The following is a 13,310-nucleotide window of genomic DNA, read 5'->3' on the forward strand; positions in this document are numbered from 1 at the left end:
GTAATCTGAGGGTCATTGGTTCGAATCCCTATCACATCAAATATGCTCGCCTTTTCAGCCATGTGGGCATTATAATGTCACGGTCAGTCCCACTATTCGTTGGTAAAAGAGAAGCCCAAGAGTTAGCGGTGGGTGGAGATGACTATCTGCTTTCCCTCTAGTCTTACACTGCTAAATTAGGAACAGCTAGCGTAGATAGCCCTTGTGTAGCTTTGCACGAAAGTAAAAAACAACAAAAACAAGCCTTTGTTGATGTAAGGGCACATTTCTCTTGACAGGAAGCGTGCTAGCTTCTTCACAGTAAGCTTTTTCCGCTGAAGTTATACGATGTCTTTGTAGAAATACTAACGTGTGAAGTTCATTCACTGAAGTTAAACAGTTGGTAATGTTCGAAATGTATAAACGTTCCTCGTCAAATATATAGAATTTTCCGATTAATAAGCATTTATCACAGTTATAGCTTCCGGGGTTTATAGCATACTGTATTAAACCAACAATATTATACTGTCTCTCGGCGCGTTGATTTATAAACTTATAGTGTAAGATTTTTGAAAGTTCAGTTGACAACAATAGTCGAAGATACGCCAGTGCTTTTGTAAAACGTATTGTTGATTTTTACACTCCAGGTTATTTTAGAAATTTAGAGAATAGAAAGGTCTTTCACAATACACATTTAATAATATAAGTAACACGCGTTTCTAAATATATATTTAACTGAAACAAACATAAATATTAAATAAATATGTAATAGTAAATCGGTTACACACTGCAAGAAACTATTTCCATGCCAAATCCCATGTAAATACGTTGACATACACATATATAGTTCACCAAAACATCAAATTGTGCTTTCCTCAATAAAAAATAAAGCAAAGTAAAATATTCCAGATTTTTCTGTATTTCCATTTTGATCATTGTACCATGTTCGATCAAGACAAGTTTAATTAATTAAGTAAAACCCTAAAATTATGGGTTTATTAAACTTTTTGACCATCCTAAAATGACCCAAAATAGGCATGTTATGCATCTTTAAAGTATGTGCATGGGGCATATAAACCGTATATACATATAAAATCCCATGGAAATTGGCTGAAATATGGCAGAATAACTGTAATAGAAAAAACACCTAAAATTATGCTTTTTATCGCATTCTGATCTCTCTAATTAATGAGAATGGGTATGTCCACCATTTTGTCTGAAAATGTGTCGGACCTGTAGAAAAGTAACTTTGTACTCAATTCCATATAAATTGGTCAAATATTCCTGAGTTATTGAATAAAAATCTCCAAAATATCATTTTATGTGAACCAAAAGGAAAACAACACTTAAAATAGGCAAACTCAACATTTTTGTAAGTCAATGTGTTTGGATCATGAAAAAATATTTTGTAATTTTTCATCTTGATTGTTGTAAATATGTCCAAATAGAATAAAAAATTAGTTAATTTTTCTGTTGTTTGGTCTTTGACCTCATAAAATCTTTCAAATAGCTTCAATCACCAAAGTCAGACATGTGACTTATCTTCTAAATGAGCATACCATAAAGGTTCATTGAACATTTCTATCACTTATTACTAAGATCTGCAAGTTTAATTAAATCCAATGCAAAAAACAGATCCACAAAAGGCTTATTGCTAAAATTCCAATAGTTAGATATTCTTTTTCACACAATATAGACGAATACAAAAATAATACATCATCATTAAATTAACATTTTTCTAATTCATCAGTCACAAAAAATCACAAATTAAAACTTTAACAGTATATAAATGAATTTGTCCCTCCCTCCCCCAAAATTACTTCACATAAAAACATGCTTGTCTTCAGCATGCCAATGAAACGACCAAGTAAATAAAAATAATTCCAAAATAAAAGAAATGCATTTTGCTTAGCATCTTTTGATACACAGATTGGTATTTTATCCTAACATTCGAAACTACACAGTTAAAATAATCGACAACAATAAATTTATGACAAATATGAAAAATAATCAGGAAAATTATGTTGAGGTTAGCCTCAACAAACCAAGGTTCGGTAGCTTATGCTTTAGGAGATTAATATTTAAATCCTTTAGAGTGTGTTTTCCTATAGCAAAGTCACACTGGGCTATCTGCTGAATCCACCGAAGGGATTCGCATTCCTGATTTTAGCGTTGTAACTCCGTAGACTTACCTCTGTACCAGCGGGGTACGTTATAACTCAATAGTATCAATCTAAGTTTATTATATCTGCGTCACGTTATTATACATACTCTACTAAAGCATAAGAATAATTATGTAGACCAAATATTAACCGTAAATGTAATTATATTGCTCATTATTATTCATTAAATTACTGCATTGCTTTATAAATTACTTTTTATTAGCATAAGTCTTATATTTTTACAATTATGGAAATGTGATATAAACTACATAAACATGGCAAATTACGTTATTATAATTTGAAACAAACATTAGTTTAGTTTCAATTGGTGCATGTGCTGTATTTTATAATGCACATGGATGTAATGTCTTGTCCAAAAAATCAGCGGTCCTTTAAGGCAGTGTAAGTATAGAGGGAAGGCAGCTAGTCATCACCACCCACCGCCAACTCTTGGGCTACTCTTTTACCAACGAATAGTGGGATTGACCGTAACATAATAACGCCCCCACGGCTGAGAGGGCGAGCATGTTTGGCGCGACGGGGATGCGAACCCGTGACCCTCAGACTACGAGTCACACGCTTGGCCATGCCGGGCCAATTCACAGGATTTAAACATACAAAGAATTCAAACAATATCGTAAATATGAAAGGCAGTGTACTTTGCTTTCTGCAACCAAATCACATTCAGGGCTTTTCTGCCATAATGCTTGCACTTCAAAAAATGAGCTATATAGCCTAAATTAATAAAATATGGTAATTTCGCTCAGTAACAACTAAGTTGAATTTCACTAGTTATGCGAGGTAGTTCGTTTAAGGAAGAATCGTTTTATAATACGTTTCATAATTTTCCTCTAATTTTGAGATATTTTACAAATACGTCATTTTAAAGAAGATAAACTTCCCTTAGGATCAATTTGCATACTTTTATAAATTTTTGTGAAGTTTTACTGAGAATAGAACAAGTTCTAAAATAAAAAGAAAATAGTTTCAATTTTAGACTAATTAGTCAGATACTTGCCTCTTGATGAGGTAGCTGTAAGTGTACAGACTAACAGCGATGAAATTCATTCCTCGATCCCAGTGGTGGACAGAGCACAAATAGTTTATTGTGTGGATTGTCGATAAAAATGCAAACGTGTCATTTTAATTTTTTTTGGCTACACAACAATATATAATAATAGAAGAGCACTTCAGTGTTTCAAAGTGTATCTTCAAAATCATAATATACTTAAAGATACAGAAATTGTTTAAAGAGAGTAAGCTCGTCCAACTTAAAGCTGTTGTCATGTCAATCTCATCTTGCACGGAAGTTTGCTAGTTCTTTCAATAAAGAGTTCATTATGTTACTTATAATTTATTTCTGACGAGTGAAAGACTTATTATGTTACGTGTGTTAACGTATTACTATTTCAAAAAACCATAAATTTATAAGTTAATTAACTATTAGTGTGTATCAAATTTATGGTATTTACCAACAAGATTGATACACACAATATTTTTAACACAAATATATTTTTATATAAAAACTAAAATAAAAATATATAAATACGATTATTAATGATAGTTATTACAAATTATGGTTTATATACAAGAGTTTTATAAACTTACAAGCTACACTGAATGTTCCATCTGGTCTAGGACTGAGTATTTTATCGATGGTTCAGGTCCACGACCAGCAGAGTACTTCTCAGTTAATTTTGTTATACCTCGTCTAAGCTAATAACGCCTTTTCTTGGCTGGCCTCAGACCTCTACAAACTCAATACCCTGAGCCATAACAGACTAACCAGTGAAATAACTCGAATTTAAAAGTAATACACCTTCTAATAACAATTATTGAGCGTTCCACTATGGAGTAGAATACGTATGGGCATGGGATTAACAGTGTCATTTGTCAAAAATACAGAACCAACAGGCACAAAAGGTTTAACTTCCTTTCTCTTTCTTCTTCGATATGTGCTTTTTTGTGGGCTTGTTAAAGCTCGATTTACTTGGGATTTAATTGGATTTCTAACTTATCTTTGTCACTCAACTCTGGTTGGCTAGTGCAGACACTAGAGTATTCTCTAAATGCTTCCTCGGATAACAAATCTTCATCAACTAATATTTCAACAATGCACTTTTTAGGTTTTTTTACTTATTTTTTAGCCTCTAATTCTAAGATTTTGGCAATTTCGAGCAATTCAGTTTTGTTATATTTTTCTTGTTGTTGATGAAGGGTAATTGTTGAAAAACCTTGATAATCAGACATGATACATGATCAAATATTGTTGGCATTAATAAATATATGAATCATATAATAATTTAAATGTTTTCTCTGATTAAGATCTCAGACATCAGCTCCTAGTTCATTTTGTTATGTATTATAATTTATTTCGGACGAGTCACTGACTTACTATGTTACATATGTTAACGTAATGCTATTTTAAAACCGCGAATTTAGAAGTTAATTAACCGTTAAAAGAGTACCCCAAGAGTTGGCGGTGGGTGGTGATGACTAGCTGACTTCTCTTTAGTTTTACCCTACTAAATTAGGGACGGCTAGCGCAGATAGCCCTTGTGTAGCTTTGCGCGAAATTCACAAACGAACAATTTAAGGAATTTCTTTTCCCCATGATAGTGATACCTAATTTCAAGATAAATACACTTGAATCAAGTCAGACGTTTTTACGCCACATGTAACTTGTTACTTTTTGATAACAGAAACAAAAGTAGAAAATTGAGTGTTATTTAAATAAATAGCCCAGGCAAACGTCAATAATTATATCCTTGTGTACTTCCATTCTTCATATCGCCACTAGAATATTTCAGAAAAAAAAATCTTTCACCAAGCATTGTACTGGCTATTATATTTACCAGTCGAACAAAAATGTCACGCGTTTGACTTCTGAAACAAAATCCCCTTAATTAATCAAGAATAAAAAAATGCAGAAGGACGGCAGTATTAAATTTTATTTAAAAAAGGATTTTTGTTTCCTAAAAGGAGGATGGTAGCCCTTTATAAAGAAACATATCTTCTTATGAAAATAAAACGACATAGGCTACCTGTATTATTTCTGAAGAAAGTTTCCTTGGCTGAGAAACACAAAAAGTACACGAAGTATTTTCAATAAATATATTCCACCTCCGTGACATCGTATGTTCCATCATACACAATTTTTACGTTGTAATACATTTCACACGATATATTTTGTTAGCCATAGAACTTACCTTTGACGATAAATTGGTTGATATCTTGTAATATAAATATGAATATATTACATGTAAACAAACCAAATTTTCTTTAAGTTATTACTTTTCGCAGATGCATAATTTAATGGAACTTGTCTCAGCTGCTGTGAAAAATTAAACACTTTTTATTTACAAAACTCACCTCCTCCAAAAAAAAAAAAACTTTAAATGTAGAACATAGAATACTTAATAAGAATCAATTACTTATGTAACTTCACAAGCAAATCATATATATATAAAAAAAAAATTCGAATTCATTATCTTCTCCAAAATAAACAGATTTGGCTGCATAAATGGCATATTATGTTGCAAACATTTGCACAGTTTGTACTAAGAAATACCAACAACGATTTAAACTAGATAACGGAAGACACAATTTCACATTTGAATACATTTTCGATGAAGTCCTTTACAACCAGCACACTGACAATCTTTAGGTCTATCAGTTTTAGTCCTTCTTCTTCGTTTTCTATCTCTCCAAAACATAACGAAAACCTGGAGACCTATTAGGAACAGTAACGCCATAAAACCAGCAACAATTATGTATACAGTGATGTCTTGTTTTGCAGGTAATTCCATCGGTCCCGTACCTGTTCATAAGGCAATAAAAATGGAGAACAATTATCCGAAACCCTTTGAATTACATTTGAACATTATTAAACAGTACTATTTTATATATGTCTGAATAATCACAAGTCTTTGTTTCTCTTTCATAGTAAAGTTACTAAGGTTATTTGTTGTTGTTTCTAATTTTTAGCTGTCGTCGAAAGAGAGGGCAACTGGTAAACAGCACCTACAGCTAACTCTTGGGCTACTATTTTACCAACAAAAAGTGGTATTGATGGTTGCATTATAACTCCCCAATGGATCACAGGACAAGCAAATTTGGAGCCGGCTTACGATCCCACGACTCCTACCACGCCATGCTCGGCCCTCAGCACAAGTTTGTTTGTTTTGAATTTCACGCAAAGCTACTCGAAGGTTATCTGTGCTACCCTTTCCTATTTTGAAATGTTTAAGACTAGAGGGAAGGCAGCTAGTCATCACCACCCACCCCTAACTCTTGGGCTACTCTTTTACCAGCGAGTAGTAGGATTAACCGTCACATTATAGCGTCCCCACGGCTGAAAGGAAGAGCATGTTTGGTGCGATGGGGTTTCGAACCCGCGACCCTCGGATTACGAGTAGAGCGCCTTAACCACCTGACCATGCAGGGCCACAGCACAAGTTAAAATAATATTTCGAATTAGAGCAGACAAAAGTATGTTTATGTATGGACAAGAAAGTAAATTTTTCTATAATAATTGTAGTTATATTTATATATGTCTATGTCTTGGCTTCAGTAACAGGGACTCGAGCATGGCTTAATAGTTACATGCTGGGTTGGGAATCTGAAGTTCCAAGAATTGAGCTGCGAAAGATTCTAAGCTCTAATCATACTATGATCGTGATAGTAAATTCTCTTATGCTGTTAATAGTGGTCACATGTGTGTCGGGTGCTGCTGACTGGTGTTCTTCACTGTGGTCAGTATTTATAAATCAGTGATGGCTATACCTAAACGTTGGGGTTTCTGACTTTAGCCAATCTGTTGCATTAAGGTCTCGTTGGGATTGAAAATACCAAATACTAGATAACAAAATAAAAATAAACATTGCAAATGTAATAAATTGTTTATGATATTTTAATCGCTAAATAAAGTATATATTTAAACACGTAAAGAAAAAAAACAAATATTACAGAAATTGGTGTGTGTGTTTTTCTTATAGCAAAGCCACATCGGGCTATCTGCTCAGCCCACCGATGGGGCATCGAACCGCTGATTTTAGCTTTGTAAATCCGGAAACATACCGCTGTACTAGCGGGGGTCACAGAAATTGGAAATTAGCTAATGTCTTTCCAATATTCAAGGGAGGTGATAGATGTTGTCCCAGTAATTAGAGGCTTATTAGTCTTATGTCAGTTGTGGAAAAAAAATTGAAAATCTGATAAAAGATACTTTGCGAAGTAATTTAACAAAGTTTAGAATTTTATTGATAGTCAAAATGATTTAACTGAGGGAAAATCTTGCCTTACAAATATTTTGACATGCTTGAAAGTGTTACACGTATGTATATCAGGGTAAGGTAGTATCTGGATTTTCAGAAAGCATTTGACAAAGTGTCATATAAAAGGCTTATAAAGAAATTTACCTCTATAGGTGTGGTGATATGTTAACTAATTGGATAGAAGAGTGACTTGATAGAAGAAATTAGAGGATTGTTAGAAATGGAGTTCAGTAAAACTGTATTAATGTTGCAAGTGGTGTACCTTAGAGTTCAGTTTTAGAACCACTGCTCATTTTGATTTATATTAATGATATAGATGAAGACATGATTGATAAATTTCTTAAATTTTCTTATAATATTAAGGGAATGGGTGTTACTGGTTTTGAAAAGGATGCTGCTGCTTTACAAAAGGATTTGGATCATTTAGTGAGTTGGGCAAATAAATGGCATATGGGTTTTAATTATGATAAATAGAAAATTTTGCATGTGGGTTATTATAATTTGAATTAAAAGTCTAATTTGAATGAAAATAACCATAACAACGGCATGACAGAAAAGGATCTTGGAGTAATTGTTGGTCAGTCTTTGAAGTCATTAAGCTGTTTGCTGTGGCTTGTGGTGGGGCAAACAGGAGTTTAGTTTGTTTCGACAGAAATATTAAACACAAGTGTAAATAGATTTAATTTAATTATATAGGTCACTGGTTAGGCTCCATTTGTAGTATTGAATTCAGTCTTTGACTTTTTACTTTAGAATTGCACTAAATTGTTGAACGGGCTCAGATGAGGGTTGATAAAATGGTACTTGAGATGGAGGGGTTGTCATATGAGGAGAGATTAAGATCCTAAAAATTGTTTTCACTTGAAAAAAGAATTAGAGGAGATCTGATAGAAGTGTTTTAATATAGCAAAAAGAATTGATAATGTCGACAAAACAACATTCTCCATACATAATAGCGAGAGTTATAGAACTAGGGGACAAATTTAGGTTCAAACAAGGTAGAAGCCGTCTTCAGCTAAGGTAATTTTATTTTCACCGAAGGTGTTTGGTCTATGGGATGTGGTGTTTTCGGATGTTGTGAAAGCAGTTAGTTCGGATGATTTTAAAATAAAGCTAGATAGATAGATGAGTGATAAGGATTAACTTTCACTTTATTTTTTTAGAGGATGGGACTGTCGAGATGGACCAACAGGTCCCTTGTTGTCCCTAAACATTATGTTACGTGTCCATATTGTCTTGAAGAGTACAACAGGTGTTTTTCATTATATTTGAAATAAGATTTCCACAATTGTAAAGAATAACAAATATCAATACATTTTCAGAAAGACCTTTCTTCCCTAGGTTTGAAGCTGTGTTTGATGTTTATAATCACAGTATCCATTAAATAATAACTGTTGAATTACACTAAATGAAATTGATTTTGAATTAAATTTTCCTTCTCGGGATTAATTCCATTAAAAATATACTTTGTTTGAAAGCTGCGATTTCTTTTTAACTGAACAATGTGTTAAATTTAGTCAATAATTTTTCATAAAATTATCATATGTTGTTCTATTTAAAACTTGATTTTAAAGATGTCAATTCATCTTACTATTTTGATATTACATAGTAAGATTTGCAGATAAATTGCGAATGGTAATTAACTTGAATGAGGCAGGTACAAAATTGTAAAATGATGCTTATCAAAAATAGACAAAAATTAAAAAGTCACAATTTTACTTATTGAACCATTAACCTTCACTCGTAAAACAATGTTCATAAATAACTACAGAATATGAGTGGTACACATACATTTTATTAAAAGTAAAACACTGCCCATGCATTTTTAATTGAACGAATTTACTGTTGTACATATAATTTAGTGCCTACGCCTGTTTCTGATTTTTTTTTTTGTATGTAAAGTGTATCTTTGGCTGTGTTTTGCGCAAGCACCACCTATTTTTCAAATTTGTAAAACGCTCTTGAAGGTGAGAATCAATAATATTTGTTTACAAAAACGCACTAGAATATTGTTAAACTTCGAGAAAATCGCGTGATTCCTATAAAAAACGACCAGTCCGAGAGACGGAGGAGAATATTATTATACAGCTGAAGTCAGAAAGTTATAATTGTGATTACCGTTTATTAATCGGAAAATTACCGAATTTGACTAGGTGCGTTTGCAGATTTTGAACATTACAAACCATTTATCTCAGTGAATAACTTCGGACGTTGGTATTTCTACAAGGACATTAAATATTTTATTCGGTGTGAGGCTTGCCAAGAAAGACGTTACTAATTTAAGTGAGGTGCAACATATCAACATGGAAATAACTTGCTCGTCGTGGACTTCGATCGTGGATAAAATAATCATTTCTAGTGCGGACTTAACACTGTTTATAACCTTTTGTACATAAATCATCATTTGTAATAACGACGTATTAGTGATAACCGTTATCACCAATTATATTGTTTTTATGTTTGTATATTAAAATATACTTGTGTTATAGAAGGGAAATTGTGTGTATATAAATATTGTTGGCAAATAACATAAATTTAATGCATATTAACATTCAATTAACTACTAAATTCAAATTCAAACTTCCACTTATTTGAAATAATACGTAAAGTGCGTAATGAAATGAATAGGAGACTAGTCCGAAATAAATTGTTTGTGTGTGTGTGTTTTCTTATAGCAAAGCCACATCGGGCTATCTGCTGAGCCCACAAAGGACAATCGAACCCCTGATTTTAGCGTTGCATATCCGTAGACTTACCGCTGTGCTAGCAGGGTGAAAATGAATTGTTCCCCGCTGGTACAGCGGTAAGTTTTCAGATTTACAACGCCCAATTAAGTGGTTACGAAATGTTAACTTTTTTTTTAAAGAAGTCACAAAGTGCTGGTGGGAGTATTTTGTCTATAAGTCGTCGCAAGGTGTTAGTAAAACAATGTGTTTATAAGTATTCACAAAATGATACTGTTACCAAGAATCATTTTATAACTGCTAATAAATGAACTTTTATCATCATCATTTTATGACTAATTACAAACAAACTGCTATCAATTCAGTTTCGTTTCGTTTCGAATTGTGATATTCAGCCTAAGTGAACACAAAATAACAGTAATATTTTATTCTTAGCATTGCAATAGTTTTTAATGTTATTAAGTAGAAATGTTAAGATATATAATTTATATATTTTAAATAGCATTTAGTTAGTGTTTTTTATGTGTTAGTTTCTAATTCTTACCTTCATCAGTAGCATCTCCATTAGATCCAACATTTGCAACTGAAAGTAAAAAGAAAAAATATCTTGATTGAGAGAAAAGTATGTCAGTGAAGTAAAAAATGTGTTATTATAAAAAAGTACATTGTATTATCATCACAAACAAAAGTCTTCAATTATTTAAGGGTGTTAAATATTTAACAAAGCAGTAGAAATCAATAAACCTTACATTTTCAATAAAAATCACTCTGTTTTTGAATTTCGTCCAAAGCTACACGAGCACTATCTGCGCTAGTCGACCCTAATTTAGCAGTGTAAGACTAGAGGAAAGGCAGCTAGTTATCACCACCCACCGCCATATCTTGGGCTACTCTTTTACCAACGAATAGTGAGATTGACCGTAACATTATAACGCCCCCGCGGCTAAAAGGGCGAGCATGTTTGGTGCGATGGGAAAAATCACTCAAGACTGCACATATTTTCACACACTCGGATGAGTTAACTAAATTTGTCATTACTTCTTCCTCTAGTCTAGTGCTTTAACGTGTACTATAATGTTAATTTGAGGTCTGGTGGAGATTGTAATACATATGATTTCATTTTAATGAAATGTAGCCACACACTGACACAACGGTGTGCTAGAAACTGGAATTCGATACTCGTGATGGGCAGAGCAAAGATAGCCTATTATGTAGTTTTGTTGTTTGTTTGTTTTTTTTTTGCTTCAGTACACAAAACAACTGAAATACGGTTCTGTGAGAAACATACAGCTCATAGTTCTCTATACGTTCGACGATGGTTTAAAAATCAATACAATGCAAAATAAAACAAGGCGAATTATTTTAACTTTAGAAGTTAACTTATCAAAATTCCCGAAGTCCAGTTTAAAAAAGCATTTTAAGTTAAATTAAAACTTTCGTAAGAATCTAACTCCACCTATAACTTCATAATATCACATAAAGAAGATATATATATATAGCAAGTTCAGATTTCTTGGTCTCTTGGTGGGATAATGGTAAGTTTAAGGACTTACAAAAACAAAATCAGGGATTCAATTTTTCGTAATGGACACAGCAGATAGCCCAAGGAGATTTCGCTTTAAAAACAAAGTTTTCTTAGCTGTTGATACGCTTACATAGAAAACCTAAGCGGTTTAACCCTGGAAGATGTCAGGAAAATATCAAATATGTTTATAGGTTATTCGTGTCATAATAAGTTATAAAATAAGCAATTGAAACAAAAAATTAATTACATTTGCATTTATTACCTAGTTTCTGTTTTTGTTTTCAAGCGGAAGGCAAGATAACGAAATAAAGACAACCCAAATCCTAGAAATATCACTATTAATGTTAGTTAAAATATATATTGAATTTTTCAGTTTCTTCATCATGCAGGCTTCGTAACTTAATGGCCCAGCATAACCAGGTGGTTAAGACACTTGACTCGTAATATAAGGGTCGCGGGCTCGAATCCCCGTCGTACCAAACATGCTCGCCCTTTCAGCTGTGAGAGCGTTATAATGTACGACCAATCCCACTATTCGTTGGTATAAGAGTATCCCAAGAGTTGGAGGTGGATGGTGATGATTAACTGCCTTCTCATGTATTAAATTGCTGGCCCGACATGGCCAGGTGGGTTAAGGCTTTCGACTCGTAATCCGAGAGCCGTGGGTACGAATCCCTGTGGCACCAAACATGCTCGCCCTTTCAGCCGTGGGGGCGTTATAATGTACGGTCAATCGCACCATTTGTTGGAAAAAAAGTAGCCCAAGAGTTGGCGGTGGGTGGTGATGACTAGCTGCCTTTCCTCTAGTCTTACACTGCTAAATTAGAGACAATCGTAACTTAATCATTTGATTCCAACCTTGAATGTGTTACTGTTATGCTAAATGACGTTTGCCTGTAGGTAAGCTACACTGTAAGCTCTCTGTGCTGTACCTACCTCTGGTAGGCACCCATTTCTATCGTTATAGGTCTGCAAACTTACTTTTGTGCTACTAAGAGCATTAGGCAAAATGTGTATGGTTTAAAGATTCCTATCATTAAAAAGGTAGACTTCAAAAACAAAAAATTGGTGTTCCATTTTCAGTATATTTAAGTAAATATGCATTACTTAACTTTTGTATTGATAGTAGACTACATTTCTAAAGAAAAATGATTCCTACCACACACCTTTTTTCTTCCCTATTGTTCCAAACTATCCCAGCAGTAAGTATGCGGATTTACAACGCTAAAATAAAGGGTTTGACTCCCCTCGGATAGCCTGATGTGGCTTTGCTATCAGAAAAAAAACACACACAAACACACATTGTTCCAGATTAAATACATGTACTTAGTACTTAAGCTTCTTACCAGTAACAGGCTGAATTATCAAATAAGCGGGGTCCACTCTCAAGTCATCAATATATCCTTTGCTTACGGTTTCACTAAGTGCAGAACTTAATTGTGACAGATGATGGGCAGTCAAGTTACATTCATTTTCATCTGGCTTCTTGCCAAGCATGGTGACAACCATTCTTACTAGCACTGTTTTATTTTCTGCATCATCGTTGCTGAAGAAATGAAAATTCGTTAAACGACTGAATATTTCTAAAAGTTATGTCTGACAAGTGAGACTTTATTTTTTACAATGTTAATTAAATGAAATAATTTTTACAGACTACTATCTAATATTTACTTCATCTTATAAA

The 13,310-nt window shown here is 33.3% G+C and overlaps 1 protein-coding gene across 3 annotated transcripts in view; it reads right to left on the reverse strand.

The window, feature by feature from the left end:
* Positions 1 to 5,183: 5,183 nt before the first annotated feature.
* The window catches only part of LOC143244864 (uncharacterized), a 67,691-nt gene continuing 59,564 nt past the window's right edge, over positions 5,184 to 13,310 (reverse strand). For all 3 annotated transcript variants that reach the window (XM_076490290.1, XM_076490291.1, XM_076490289.1), the window contains exons 16-18: positions 12,973 to 13,172; positions 10,646 to 10,684; positions 5,184 to 5,961 (exon numbers count right to left, since the gene is read on the reverse strand). In XM_076490290.1, the coding sequence (XP_076346405.1) occupies positions 5,750 to 5,961; positions 10,646 to 10,684; positions 12,973 to 13,172 (451 nt within the window). In that variant the 3' untranslated portion in view covers positions 5,184 to 5,749. The remainder of the gene's footprint in view (positions 5,962 to 10,645; positions 10,685 to 12,972; positions 13,173 to 13,310) is intronic.

This window comes from Tachypleus tridentatus, chromosome 2 (assembly GCF_004210375.1).
Source record: "Tachypleus tridentatus isolate NWPU-2018 chromosome 2, ASM421037v1, whole genome shotgun sequence".
NCBI classification, from domain to species: Eukaryota; Metazoa; Arthropoda; class Merostomata; order Xiphosura; family Limulidae; genus Tachypleus; species Tachypleus tridentatus.